This window comes from Salvelinus alpinus, chromosome 15 (genome assembly GCF_045679555.1).
Source record: "Salvelinus alpinus chromosome 15, SLU_Salpinus.1, whole genome shotgun sequence".
In the NCBI taxonomy this organism is placed as follows: domain Eukaryota; kingdom Metazoa; phylum Chordata; class Actinopteri; order Salmoniformes; family Salmonidae; genus Salvelinus; species Salvelinus alpinus.
In genome coordinates, this window is record NC_092100.1 from 30,626,439 (window position 1) to 30,642,328 (window position 15,890).

Sequence of the window (15,890 nt, forward strand, 5' to 3'; positions counted from 1 at the left end):
CTCATCTACCCTGATACCCTCTCTGTGCTGTGTTCTGATTGATGTAGGTGCGTCTGCTGGGCGTGGTCTCTCAGGGACAGCCCACCTTGGTGATAATGGAGCTGATGACCCGTGGAGACCTGAAGAGTCACCTGCGCTCTCTCCGTAAAGAGGTATGTACATTACCCCTCCAGCTCTTTCTAACATAGTCTCTCACAGAACTCAAGTCTATGCGTCAGTGCATTAATCATGTAATACGGCACACACACAAACCTCCGTCAGTTGGTCTCTCACATTGTGTGGTGTGCCCTGGCCATGGTTCAGTGCTGCAGACAGCAGGGAGAAGGAGGTTGGAGAGACTGAATGGCCTGCTTGTGCTCACGTCTCTGCCTCTTTGCCTCTTTGCCACAGAACACGTCCAGCCAGGTTCTGCCCCCGCTGAAGAAGATGATCCAGATGGCAGGGGAGATTGCGGACGGCATGGCATACCTCAACGCCAACAAGTTCGTCCACAGAGACCTGGCTGCCAGGAACTGCATGGTGGCGGAGGACTTCACCGTCAAGATCGGAGGTGAGTGCCTGTGCCTGTTTGTTTAATGCTAAACTCCCTCTGCTCTGCTGTACTCCAAAGTAAGTATTTTGAGATCACTGAGTGCTTGAGGGGGAGGAATAGCTTGCAGATGTAAATGGACAGAAGAGAAGGAGAGGTGAGGAATGGATTAGGCCTCATGAGCATCCACTCCCTCACATTAGTGGGATATTTAGTGGCCACTCAAAATTCTCTTCTCTTCTTCTCAGACTTTGGCATGACGCGAGACATCTACGAGACGGATTACTATCGGAAAGGAGGGAAGGGCCTTCTGCCAGTCCGCTGGATGTCCCCAGAGTCGCTGAAAGACGGAGTGTTCACCACAAACTCTGATGTCTGGTAAGAGCTCCTCGCCTCTGACTCATACACACATGCGCATACACAGACCTGCGCAGTACACTAGCTGTATGTGTGCTAGAATATTGCATGCTCTCTCCGGGACTAGCATGGGGAAAACAGGCATATCACTTCACACACACAGTCCATGTCCTAAGGAAGTTAGGAATTCATCTGGATGCTATTATAGTTAGTAGGTACAGTACATTCTGGCAGTGAAAAGTAGTTCCTGTTTAGTCAAGTTCCTCTGTGCTTTCAGGAACATAGAGTGAGTTTAGAACAGCAGATCAACGCTCCTTCCAGTTCTCTCTCTGGAATGGGTTGCTTTAGAGAAATATAGCTGTTTCCTAGCTCCTTAGTTTTTGTTTCCCAATAGAAAGTGTCCCACGGGTCTGTCCCTACAAGCACACTTAAACTCCTCCAGATGTTTTCAAATGATGGTTTAGAGTGCCAACAGAAATTCACCTCCACGTCCCGCTCCCTATCTTCCTCTTTGAAGTCACGCAGATGAAAACAAGCATTGTGGGAACTTATTTTGGGCTCCTATGAAATTACCAGTAGGTGTCTGTTCTTGTTTATCTAAAAAAGTATCTTAATGTGGTTTTGTCTTTCAACACACTCCTGTTTCAGCCAATTAGATACAAGTCAATGTTATAAAAGGCTTTTTTAACCCTCATACTACCAACATCTTTTACATACATGGATTACCAACTGGGGTCATTTTGACCCTAAGAAGAAACTATTGGAAAAAGCAACAATCATAGCAAAATATCAACATATTTCTTATTAAAACATTATTAGGCATGTAAATAATGTGTATCTGAAATTTAACAAAATAGTCAAAACAGATTGTTATTCTAACAAAATTACAGTTCATTTTAATATTCTGTAAAACAAAAATATATATATTTTCCCTTAAATGATATGCAGCTTTTTTTTAGAAGTACAATCCACATTAGTACTAAAAAGCTGATTTACCATAATTTGGTTGCAGTATCATTTAGTTCTTAGAATTTTGAAGTAAATACTAATTTTGTCATATTTGGTAAAATCGACTGCCATTTAGGGGTGGTACACCAAAATTTGAAGTATTCTTAATTTTATTCACAAAAAGTGATTCATCCATTGATCCTGAAAGACAATGAACAAACATATGGCATAGTTTTCTTTATTTACCTCACAGATAGCATTAGCATTGCTGCTAGTGAAACAATGGGAGTGGTAAGGCCGTGGTAAGGCCTATGGCAGGATGCTTCAAAAAGCATGCCCAAATCCTCAATGTCACGTTAAGCCAAATGTTATAGCAACCAAAGTACCATAACAAGTTGCACATATAGCATATAGTATAGGATTTCTGCTATTTATGTAACATTTCCTGGAGAATAACTATTATTCGGAGAATACACACCAATAAGGCACAATGTGTACATTCGGAGGGTAGGTGATTTCATTACTCTAGTTCTATCAAGTATTCATACCACTGACAGACTTTTTATGAGTTGTTTTGACTGCAACTAAGCATATATGTAAGGTCATTTTCATTCTGTACACAGTCATACCTAATTATAAACAGTAATAACCATAGGTGAGTATATAAGGTGCTCCATCTCTGCAGGTGATATATTTATCTGGTCAAAATCACTAATACAAGGTCACCCTTCACCCTCTGATGATATGTAGAACTTAATATTATGTCTCCAGAGTATTCTGGATTCAAATTAAGACTTTTCTCTGTAGATTCTGAGTGTATCTGAGTTCTGTATTGCAGTTCTATCAAGTATTTATATGAGTTTTATATGCAAAAAAATAAGGTAATTCTCCTTTTGTGCACAGTCATTTGATACGTGATATAGAAAAGTACAAACTTGGTACATGGGGAGCTATATCTCTGCAGATGATCTGTCTGTCTGGTCAAAATCGCTGATACAGGTCCCCCTCCAACCTCTGGTGGTAAGGATAACTTGTTATTACGTCTCCAGAGAAACCTAGATTCATATAAATGTCCTGTTCATCAAATGACTATAGGCGGAATTATGTGTCGGTTTTTAAAAGTCCATATTGATACAGGAACACTTAACAATGATTTTGATTTATTGAGAACAAGCGGACTGACAAAGTCATGATGATGCTGTCTACACACAATACACAAACAGATGGAGAAATGTTGTTTTTCATGAGAAGGCATGATGAACCACTCTTGTAATGCGCTCCAGCATTCAACGCAGTTTTTTCCTACCTGAAAATTGAGACCCGACGTATCATTCCTTGTAAAGACTGAGGGGTAGTATGAGGTGAGTTTTGCACTCTTTCATGGAGAAATATTTGGGACCGGTATGTTCACAATCTGAAAAGGGTGAAGGAGACGAGGAGTGGGGCTGCCTCTGGTGTGTCCTCCACCGATTTTCAGACAACTGGATTGGCTTCGTGTTCACGGGAGACATCGTCAGACAGACACAGACAAAAATATGCCAGAAACGGTATGTACTCGTCATGCAACTGAGTCCTTTTGTATAGTCAGTGTGTGTGTTTGTGACCTTATGCTTAGCAGACATAGTTAGAACATGTGAAATCAGTTGTTTTCTGGATGGGAGAAATTGTGAGTGGGAAATATTCAGTGCCTGTGTTATCATAATGATTAGCAGGCTAGTTCAAACATCAGAAAACAGACAGTGTGTTGTGTTAAGTAGATTGAGATGTTGATGAAATCAGTTATTTGGGGTAAACATTTTAACTCAAAGGAGCCAATGGAGATGTTTTAAGATTGCTTACATTGTATTCTAATACATTCGCCATCTCCTTGTTGGTGTTGGAGGGAGTAGTGTTTTGGACAGTCCAGAGACGGAGCTGAGCCCTGAGGGCCCATCTACAGGTGGTTCATCATGCCTTCTCACCAACACCCAACCCACCGTCCAGGCGCACCCTTTTCTCTTCCCTGAAACTCCATCAACCTCTACCCCATCTCCCCGACCCAGATCCAATGGCCGGAAGAGGAAGGCAACTGAGGATCCTTTGGACACTGACATTATGCAGCGGGTGGATGACTTAAAGAAACGGCAGCAGGAGTTACAGAAACAGCAGCAGTGTTCAGCAAAGGCTGTCTACAACGTCATGGTACCATGGATGGTGTCTATTCCTGCTGATCAGTCTCCCGTTTGTCTCACCCCAAAAAATATGTTGTTGTGGGCTTTTTTTTCTTATTCATACGTTAAGGTCGTGGGTAATTTCCTAGATTTTTTTGGTGCATGTTTCTTATACTTGCAGTGCTTTCGGAAAGTGTTCAGACCCCTTTGCTTTTTCCACATTCTGTTATGTTACAGCCTTATTCTGAAATGTATTACATAATTCCCCCCCCCCCCTCATCAATCTACACACAATACCTCATAATGACAAAGCAAAAACAGGTTTTTATAAATTTGAGCAAATTTGTTAAAAATAATGATATCACATTTACATAAGTATTCAGACCCTTTACTCAGTACTTTGTTTAAGCATCTTTGGCAGCGATTACAGCCTTGATTCTTCTTGCGTATGACGCTACAAGCTTGGCACACATGTATTTGGGGAGTTTCTCCCATTCTTCTCTGCAGATCCTCTCAAGCTCTGTCAGGTTGGATGGGCAGTGTCGCTGCAACGCTATTTTCAAGTCGCTACAGAGATGTTCGATCGGGTTCAAGTCCAGGCTCTGGCTGGGCCACTCAAGGACATTCAGAGACTTGTTCCGAAGCCACTCCTACATTGTCTTGGCTGTGTGCTTAGGGTCGTTGTCCTGTTGGAAGGTGAACCTTCGCCCCAGTCTAAGGTCCTGAGTGCTCTGGAGCAGGTTTTCATCAAGGATCTCTCTGTACTTTGCTCCGTTCATCTTTCCCTTGATCCTGACTAGTCTCCCAGTCCCTGCCACTGAAAAACATTCCCACAGCATGATGCTGCCACCAGCATTCTTCACCGTAGGGATGGTGCCAGGTTCCCTCCAGACGTGACGCTTGGCATTCAAAGAGTTCAATCTTGGTTTCATCAGACCAGAGAATTGTGTTTCTCATGGTCTGAGAGTCCTTTAGGTGCCTTATGGTAAACTCCAAGTGAGCTGTCATGTGCCTTTTTACTGACAGGTGTGTGCCTTTCCAAATCATGTCCAATCAATTGAATTTACCACAGGTGGACACCAATCAAGTTAAAGAAACATCATCAATGGAAACAGGATGTTCCTGAGCTCAATTTCAAGTCTCATAGCAAAGGTTTTGAATATATACAGTGGGGAGAACAAGTATTTGATACACTGCCAATTTTGCCGGTTTTCCTACTTACAAAGCATGTAGAAGTCTGTAATTGTTATCATAGGTACACTTCAACTGTGAGAGACGGAATCTAAAACAAAAATCCAGAAAATCACATTGTATGATTTTTAAGTAATTAATTAGCATTTTATTGCATGACATAAGTATTTGATACATCAGAAAATCAGAAGTTAATATTTGGTACAGAAACCTTTGTTTGCAATTACAGAGATCATACGTTTCCTGGTTTGCACACACTGCAGCAGGGATTTTGGCCCACTCCTCCATACAGACCTCCAGATCCTTCAGGTTTTGTGGCTGTCGCTGGGCAATACGGACTTTCAGCTCCCTCCAAAGATTTTCTATTGGGTTCAGGTCTGGAGACTGGCTAGGCCACTCCAGGACCTTGAGATGCTTCTTACAGAGCCACTCCTTAGTTGCCCTGGCTGTGTGTTTCGGGTCGTTGTCATGCTGGAAGACCCAGCCACGACCCATCTTCAATGCTCTTACTGAGGGAAGGAGGTTGTTGGCCAAGATCTCGCGATACATGGCCCCATCCATCCTCCCTTCAATACGGTGCAGTCGTCCTGTCCCCTTTGCAGAAAAGCATCCCCAAAGAATGATGTTTCCACCTCCATGCTTCACGGTTGGGATGGTGTTCTTGGGGTTGTCCTCATCCTTTTTCTTCCTCCAAACACGGCGAGTGGAGTTTAGACCAAAAAGCTCTATTTTTGTCTCATCAGACAACATGACCTTCTCCCATTCCTCCTCTGGATCATCTGGATCAATGATCTCTGTAATTGCAAACAAAGGTTTCTGTACCAAATATTAAGTTCTGCTTTTCTGATGTATCAAATACTTATGTCATGCAATAAAATGCAAATGAATTACTTAAAAATCATACAATGTGATTTTCTGGATTTTTGTTTTAGATTCCGTCTCTCACAGTTGAAGTGTACCTATGATAAAAATGACAGACCTCTACATGCTTTGTAAGTAGGAAAACCTGCAAAATCGGCAGTGTATCAAATACTTGTTCTCCCCACTGTATGTAAATACGGTGTTTCTGTTTTTTATTTTTAATACATTTGCAAAAATGTCTAAAAACCTGTTTTCGCTTTGTCATTGTGGGGTATTGTGTGTAGATTGATGAGGAAAAAATGTAATGTAATCAATTTTAGAATAAGGGTGTAACGTAACAAAATGTGGAATAAGGAAGGGATCTGAATACTTTCCGATTGCACTGTATTTCCTCATTCACATGTTACAGGTGTTTACTTAGTTTTTTTCTCTTATTTCCCCTTTCATCACACTTTTCACCTGTATATTGCATTGTTTTACATTGCACAATTTTCCTCTTGTGATAGTAACTGCATATCTAAAAGGCTTGCAAATGTATTTGTCTGGTTATTTGTACTTGTGGCAGAAAATATTACGGTTTTGAATCAGTCACTCAGTAAACTTGCACTGCTTTGTACATGAGCTATGTAGATGAGGTTAATGTATTGGACACATCCATGTACCAAAGCAGGAAGGTCTCCATTGAAAGGCCACTACACATGACCATGTACAAACTTGTGTTATGTAGATGAGGTTAATGTCTGGAAGGCCTAGACTTTTTATCTCCAGCTGGATGGCCTTTCTCACCCATTTACCATAGCAGGAATGTTCTCATTGAAAGGCCACTTCACATAACACAAGGTTAGGTAAAACGAAAACACGGACGACGTGATAGTACTCTTTATTGTGATTTGTAAAGTGTGAATAAGAAAAACACCTAAATCCAAACAGCAAAACCAAATTGTGTAGCTCACAACATGAAACAAACAGTCATCAACCAGAAGAAGAGAATGTATGTGTGCTTATGTTTTCCAAACCACAACAACATTTACTGTAGGGTTCCATGTGTAATAGCAACATCTTGGAAAGACACTTGACCTGCTGGTGTGAGGAAGTAGTCCTTGAGGTTGTTGAACATGTCTATAGCCACTCTGGTTGCCCTGTCTGCTGACATGTTTCTTGGGTCCAGGAAGCTGGTGTCCCCTTTGCTGTGTGCTGCCACTCGCCAAAAACCAAATGGTCACAGACAGCCTTTCTGCAGCACTTACGGGCAAGCTGTGAGTTCTCTCGTGCGAGATGTGAGGGGCAAGCCGCTGAAGCAAGTCGTAAAATCTGTCAACCGACATCCGAAAGTATTGAAAATGTCTTTCCATGTCAATGTTTGACAAGAGACGTGCATTCTCCATCGTTCCCTCTTGTAGTGTTCAGTGGACACATTTTCTCAGCCTTTGTGTTCTTTACCTCCTTAGTCGTAGTAACAGTTCAAGCTCTAGCAATTTCAATGAAAAAAGAGTGTCACGTATACTCCCTCTCACATGTCACCATCGTCAAGCGCACCTGCTCCCCATGACACTCACCTGGACTCCATCACCTCCTTGATTATCTTCCCTACATCTGTCACTCCCCTTGGTTCTTTCCTCAGGTGTTATTGACTCTGTATCATGTCGGTGTGTTGTTTGTGTTTCGTGTTTATTGTTTTGTTTATTTATTAAAACACTCATTCCCTGTACTTGCTTCCCGATTCTCAGTGCACTAGTTACAAAGAGACATGTTTGCTTCTGTAGCTAAACAATTGTGTCATAAAGCATAGAATACCAGACTAGCCTGACATGTAGCTAGCATTTGTAAACAGGCATATAACAAACGTCGTCGCTAGCTAGTCAAAAAGAGTTCCTCGGCCCCTCTTGCTTGGTAAGCTTCTCTGGCTCCCCAAGCCCCTAGTGGATTTACACTACACAAGGTGGACTTGTTGCTCCCCAAAAAACACCTCCACCCTCGTGCATGTACGCACGTCGATCAACATAGTGAAGCTTTGAGCCGCCTTTAGATCCCACAACAGCGGGGGAAATATGGCTTAAGAGAGCTAACAAATAATCATTGGCAACGATGAACTCGTAGTTATTTTGTGTCAAGCTTAGGTTTAAGTTTTGTTTTCTTTTGCAGTTCCTTAGTGGTCTCTAGGTAGTATACAGGCTCATTGTATGGATAAAATATGGATAATTCAAAATTACACAGACATATACATTTGTCCTTATTTGATTAATATATGTAGCATGAATTTATGAATAAATGTTTATTCTGTTCTTTGCACAATCGGCTTCCCACTGTTAGAGAACAGTCTTACTCAACATTACACAATGCAGCACCATCCTTGTAAAGCACTGCCAGAGACTATTTACATGCCCTGCTGGGCCCTGTGTATGGATGTTTTTGCCTGTATTACCCTGCATGGTCCTACTACAGTATGCTGCTGATGATGGAAGATGCCATTTCCATCGCTTTTCACTAGGCCTGGACAAGAGGAACACCTACAGTATGTGAAAATGCTGTTCATTGACTAGAGTTCAGCATTCAACACTATTGTTCCCTCCAAGGTCGACACCAAGCTCAGAGCCCTGGGACTGGAAACCACTGTCTGCAACTGAATCCTGGACTTCCTGACGGTGGTCTGCACAGGCTGTGTGGATTGGAAACAACACCTCCTCCACACTGACTCTTAACACAGGGGAACCCCAGGGGTGTGTCCTCAGCCCTCTGCTGTAGTCCCTGTTCACCCACGACGGCATGGCTTTGCACGACTCCAACTCCTTCATCAAGTTTGCTGATGACATCAGAGTTGTAGGCCTGATAACCAACAACGACGAGTCAGCCTATAGGGAGGAGGTAAGTGAACTGCCATTGTGCTGCCAGGACAACAACTTCTACCTCAACATCAGCAAAACAAAAGTTGTTGATTGTTGACTTCAGGAAGCAGAGGGAACATACCATGATCCACATCAATTGGACTGCAGTCGAGAGAGTCAGCAGTTTTAAGTTTCTCGGCGTCCACATCACTGAGGACTTGAGATGGACCAACAACACCACCACTCTTGTCAAGAGGGTGCAACAGATAACTAAAGTTTAAATAAAACAATTAAAATAAAAACAGCGTGTCTACTTCCTAAGGGCGGCTAAAGAAATTCAGCATGCTAGCCCGGGTCCTCTCCAAATACTACCGCTGCACAATCGAGAGCGTCTTGACCGGTTGCATCACGGCCTGGTATGGGAATTGCTCGGTCTATGACCGCAAGGCCCTCCAGCGGGTGGTGAAGATGGCCTTGTACATCACTGGGACCATACTTCCATCCATTCAGGACATCTACTTGAAGCTGTGCCCGAGGAAGGCCCGCAGCATCATCAAGGACCCCACACACCCCAGCCACACTTGAACTGGACTGACCACCTGCACTGACTCTCCGCACCTTAGCTTAGCTCACGTGCACTTACTCATGCAAACTCCCACACAGACACACATGCATGTACGCACGCACGCACGTCACATCACATCACATCTGCTGCTACCAGACTCTTATTATTATTGCTAAATACTGCACAATTTAAACACTTGCCCCCCAATCCCCCCATCCCCAAAACTGGTAAATATTGGACAATAAATTGTGCTTTCCTGTATTATACTTATACAAATATTTATATATTCTACTGAGCCATTTACTTTATGTTCGTATTCTTATCTTGTATTATTTGTTATTGTTGTTGCATTGTCGAGAAGGAGCCTGCAAGTAAGCATTTCACTGGACAGTGTATACCATTTCTATCCTATATATACAACTAATAAAACTTGAAATAAAAAATGTGTGTTGTTTCTAACATACCTGTCTCCTCTCTGTCTCCCCCTGCAGGTCATTTGGGGTGGTGCTGTGGGAGATTTCTACCTTGTCTGAGCAGCCGTATCAGGGCATGTCCAACGAGCAGGTGCTGCGTTTCGTCATGGAGGGAGGACTCCTGGACAAGCCTGACAACTGTCCTGACATGCTGTGAGTCCCCTGCTCTTTCTTTCAATGTCACTCTTGCTCTGGGACTGAGTCAGACGCAGGAGAATCAATTTCTCAATGACAGTCTTAGCCACACCTTTCAATATGTGGTGTTTTTCCTATTGTCTGTTCCACTGTTAGGATTATTCCTTAGGTGCATTTTCTGAAGATATTGTCCTCTAGTACCAGCTCACTGTCATTGTTAAATAAAGGTGGAAAAAAATATATACAAAAAAAATGACAGAACCCTCACTAATCGGGAATGAGTGGCATCTTTCACACACGGGCCGTGGCATCCCTTCCATGGACCTTGGCTTACTGCTGAGGAGGGAGCTCCCGTAACACCAGCTGAGCATGTGGGCCATGATGTCACTGTGCTCCATTTAACCTGTGATGTAAATGTCACCAGTCAGGCCTTCGCTTGGCTCCCCACTGGCATATGGCTCTCATTATATAGTACACACATTTGGCCCCTCAACTCTAAATAGTAGCTGCAAGGGAAATATTGGCAGATTTAGCAAAGGAACCTTTATTCAATTGAACCTTTATTTAACCAGGTAGGTCAGTTGAGAACAAGTTCTCATTTAGAACTGCGACCTGGCCAAGATAAAGCAAAGCAGTGCGACAAAAACAACAACACAGAGTTACACATAAACAAACGTCAGTCAATAACACAATAGAAAAATCTATAAACAGTGTGTGAAAATGTAGAAAAGTAGATAGGTAAGGCAATAAATAGGCCATAGAGGCGAAATAATTACAATTTAGCATTAACACTGGAGTGATGGATCTGCAGATGATGATGTACAAGTAGAGATACTGGGGGGCAAAAGAGCAAGAGGATAAGTAACAATATAGGGCTGAGGTAGTTGGGTGTGCTATTTACAGATGGGCTGTGTACAGGTGCAATGATCAGTAAGCTGCTCTGACAGCTGATGCTTAAAGTTAGAGAGGGAGATATATGACTCCAGCTTCAGTGATTTTTGCAATTTGTTCCAGTCATCGGCAGCAGAGAACTGGAAGGAAAGGCGGCCAAAGGGAGGGTTGGCTTTGGGGATGACCAGTGAAATATACCTGCTGGAGCGCGTGCTACGGGTGGGTGTTGCTATGGTGACCAGTGAAATATACCTGCTGGAGCGCGTGCTACGGATGGGTGTTGCTATGGTGACCAGTGAAATATACCTGCTGGAGCGCGTGATACGGGTGGGTGTTGCTATGGTGACCAGTGAGCTGAGATAAGGCGGAGCTTTACCTAGCAAAGACTTATAGATGACCTGGAGCCAGTGTGTTTGGCGACGAATATGTAGTGAGGGCCAGCCAACGAGAGCATACAGGTCGCAATGGTGGGTAGTATATGGGGCTTTGGTGACAAAACGGATGGCACTGTGATAGACTACATCCAGTTTGCTGAGTGGAGTGTTGGAAGCTATTTTGTAAAGGATCGGAAGGATAGTCAGTTTTACAAGGGTATGTTTGGTAGCATGATTAAAGGAGGCTTTGTTGCGAAATAGGAAACCCACTCTAGATTTAATCTTAGATTGGAGATACTTAATGTGAGTCTGGAAGGAGAGTTTACAGTCTAACCAGACACCTAGGTATTTGTAGTTGTCCACATATTCTAAGTCAGAACCGTCCAGAGTAGTGATGCTAGTCGGGCGGGAGGTTGCAGGCAGCAATCGGTTGAAGAGCATGCACTTAGTTTTACTAGCATTTGAAAGCAGTTGGAGGTCATGGTAGGAGTGTTGTATGGCATTGAAGCTCGTTTGGAGGTTTGTTAGCACAGTGTCCAAAGAAGGGCCAGATGTATACAGAATGGTGTCGTCTGCGTAGAGGTGGATCAGAGAATCACCAGCAGCAAGAGCGACATCATTGATATATACAGAGAAAAGAGTCGGCCCGAGAATTGAACCCTGTGGCACCCACATAGAGACTGCCAGAGGTCCGGACAACAGGCCCTCCGATTTGACACACTAAACTCTATCTGAGAAGTAGTTGGTGAACCAGGCGAGGCAGTCATTTGAGAAGCCAAGGCTATTGAGTCTGCCGATAAGAATGCGGTGATTGACAGAGTCGAAAGCCTTGGCCATGTCGATGAAGACGGCTGCACAGTACTGTCTTTTATTGATGGCGGTTATGATATCGTTTAGGACCTTGAGCGTGGCTGAGGTGCACCCATGACCAGCTCGGAAACCAGATTGCATAGTGGAGAAGGTACGGTGGGATTCTAAATGGTCGGTGATCTGTTTGTTATCTTGGCTTTCGAAGATTTTAGAAAGGCAGGGCAGGATGGATATAGGTCTATAACAGTTTTGTCTAGAGTGGGGATGACCGCGGCAGCTTTCCAATCTTTAGGGATCTCAGACGATACGAAAGAGAGGTTGAATAGGCTAGTAATAGGGGTTGCAACAATTTCTGTGGATAGTTTTAGAAAGAGAGGGTCCAGATTGTCTAGCCCAGCTGATTTGTATGGATCCAGATGTTGCAGCTCTTTCAGAACATCAGCTGTCTGGATTTGGGTGAAGGAGAAGTGTGTGTGTGTGTGGGGGGGGGGCTTGGGAAAGTTGCTGCAGGGGGTGCTGAGATGTTGGGCGGGGTAGGGGTAGCCAGGTGGAAAGCATGGCCAGCCATGGAAAAATGCTTATTTATCGGTGGTGACAGGGTTTCCTATCCTCAGTGCAGTGGGCAGCTGGGAGGAGGTGCTCTTATTCTCCATGGACTTTACATTGTCCCAAAACTTTTTGGAATTAGTGCTACAGGATGCAAATTTCTGTTTGAAAAGTTGCATATTGCGGGGGCTATTTAATGCTAATGCAGAACGCCACAGGATGTTTTTGTGCTGGTCAAGGGCAGTCAAGTCTGGGGTAAACCAAGGGCTATATCTGTTCTTAGAGAGAGAGAGAGAGAGAGAGAGAGAGAGAGAGAGAGACTGTCGGTCTGTCTGGGTCTTGGTCTGGTCTTGTCCTGTCTTGTCTGGGAAAGTGGAATGGAACAGCCTCCCTAGCTGTCAGGCGGCTCTGCTGTGTACATGCATTTCTCCTCTCTGCCTCTGATCTCAATGCGAAGGCATTCCCCCTTTCCCTCACCTTACAGAGAGGGGAGAGAGGGGCGGGTGTTATGCAGACACAAACCTTGGGTTTCTATGGCAGCCTCACAGTGGTGTCCTGATTGCAAGAGAGTGTGAATTGTGTTACGCAGGGGAGGGGGAGAGTGTGGGGTGGGGGAGGGTTTGTACTGGAAAGGTTGCCACTGCTGGTAGCCTCTCCTGTAGTGAGTTAGAGGAGAGTTACAGTACGGAGACCTGCAGAGCCAGGAGCCAGCAAGGGCTGCAGAACAATGCTGTAGTCAGTCTGAAGAAAGAGGGGGATTGAGAGAGAAGAAGACAACGAGAGAGAAGAGAAGAAGAGAAGAGAGAGAAGAAGACAACGATAACATAATTTTAAAAAGTATGAGTCATATTTGAAATGTTTTCCCATTTTTACCATATACAGTTGAAGTCGGAGGTTTACATACACTTAGGTTGGAGTCATTAAAACTCGTTTTTCAACCACTCCACAAATTTCTTGTTAACAAACTATAGTTTTTCTTCTTTGTGCATGACATAAGTAATTTTTCCAACAAGTGTTTACAAACAGATTATTTCACTTAAAATTCACTGTATCACAATTCCAGTGGGTCAGACGTTTACATACACAAAGTTGACTGTGCCTTTAAACAGCTTGGAAAATTCCAGATAATGATTTCATGGCTTTAGAAGCTTCTGATAGGCTAATTGACATCATTTGAGTCAATTGGAGGTGTACCTGTTGATGTATTTCAAGGCCTACCTTCAAACTCAGTGCCCCTTTGCTTGAAATCATGGGAAAATCACATGAAATCAGCCAAGACCTCAGAACAAAAATTGTAGACCTCCACAAGTCTGGTTCATCCTTGGGAGCAATTTCCAAACGCCTGAAGGTACCACGTTCATCTGTACAAACAATAGTATGCAACTATAAACACCATGGGACCACGCAGCCGTCATACCGCTCAGGAAGGAGACGCGTTCTGTCTCCTAGAGATTAACGTACTTTGGTGCGAGAAGTGCAAATCAATCCCAGAACATCAGCAAAGGACCTTGTGAAGATGCTGGAGGAAACAGGTACAAAAGTATCTATATCCACAGTAAAACAAGTCCTATATCGACATAACCTGAAAGGCTGCTCAGCAAGGAAGAAGCCACTGCTCCAAAACCGCCATAAAAAAAGCCAGACTACGGTTTGCAACTGCACATGGGGACAAAGATCATACTTTTTGGAGAAATGTCCTCTGGTCTGATGAAACAAAAATAGAACTGTTTGGCCATAATGACCATCGTTATGTTTGGTGGAAAAAGGGGGAGGATTGCAAGCCAAAGAACCCCATCCCAACCGTGAAGCACGGGGTGGCAGCATCATGTTGTGGGGGTGCTATGCTGCAAGAGGGACTGGTGCACTTCACAAAATAGATTGCATCATGAGGGAGGAACATTCTGTGGATATATTGAAGCAACATCTCAAGACATCAGTCAGGAAGTTAAAGCTTGGTCACAAATTGGTCTCCCAAATGGACAATGACCCCAAGCATACTTCCTAAGTTGTGTGAAAATGCCTTAAGGACAACAAAGTCAAGGTATTGGAGTGGCCATCACAAAGCCCTGACCTCAATCCTACAGAAAATGTGTGGGCAGAACTGAAAAAGCGTGTGCGAGCAAGGAGGCCTACACACCTGACTCAGTTACTCCGGCTCTTTCAGGAGGAATGGGCCAAAATTCACCCGACTTAATGTGGGAAGCTTGTGGAAGGCTACTCGAAACGTTTGACCCAGTTAAACAACAATTTAAAGTTAATTCTACCAAATACTGAGTTTATGTAAACTTCTGACCCACTGGGAATGTGATGAGAGAAATAAAAGCTGAAATAAATCATTCTCTCTACTATTATTCTGGCATTTCACATTCTTAAAATGAAGTGGTGATCCTAACTGACCTAAAACAGGGATTTTTTACTAGGATTAAATGTCAGGAAGTGTGAAAACTGAGTTTAAATGTATTTGGCTAAGGTGTATGTAAACTTCCGACTTCAACTGTATGGGTATCAAATCAGTCAAAAAAAAAATAACTTACAGTGAAATGCTTCCTTACAAGCCCTTAACCAACAATGGAAAAGAAAGATAAGAGTTAAGAAATATATTTACTAGATAAACTAAAGTTAATCAAGTAAATGAGCAACAATAAAATATCAGTAACGAGGCTATATACAGGGGGTACCGGCACTGTGTCAATGTGCGGGGGCACAGGTTAGTCGAGGTAATTGAGGTAATATGTACATGTAGGTAGGGGTAAAGTGACTATGCATAGATAATAAACAGCGTGTAACAGCAGTGTAAAATCTGAATTATTATGGGGATGAGTGAAACTTTAAATACACATACGCTATACTACACTGAACAAAACTGTTGGTCCCATGTTTCATGAGCTGAATCAAAGATCCCCGAAATTTTCCATACACACAAACAGCTTATTTCTCTCCAATTTTGTGCACTAATTTGTTTGCAATCCATGTTGGTGATCATTTCTCCTTAGCAAATATAATTATTCCACCTGACAGGTGTGGCATATCATATAGAAGTTGATTCAAAGGCATGATCATTACACAGGTGCACCTTGTTCTGGGGACAGTAAAAGGCCACTCTAAAATGTGTTTTGTCATACAACACAATGCCAAATATGTCTCAAGTTTTGAGGGAGCGTGTAATTGGCATGCTGACTGCAACAATGTCCACCAGAGATGTTGCCAGAGAATTTAATGCGAATTTCTCTACCATAAG

At 43.1% G+C, this 15,890-nt stretch overlaps 1 protein-coding gene across 1 annotated transcript in view; it reads left to right on the plus strand.

Moving 5' to 3' along the window:
* LOC139539911 (insulin-like growth factor 1 receptor) overlaps positions 1-15,890 on the plus strand; it is a 190,110-nt gene that overhangs the window by 163,968 nt on the left and 10,252 nt on the right. The window contains exons 17-20 of the mRNA XM_071343302.1: positions 48-152; positions 391-550; positions 778-907; positions 9,915-10,049. Of these exons, the coding sequence (XP_071199403.1) occupies positions 48-152; positions 391-550; positions 778-907; positions 9,915-10,049 (530 nt within the window). The remainder of the gene's footprint in view (positions 1-47; positions 153-390; positions 551-777; positions 908-9,914; positions 10,050-15,890) is intronic.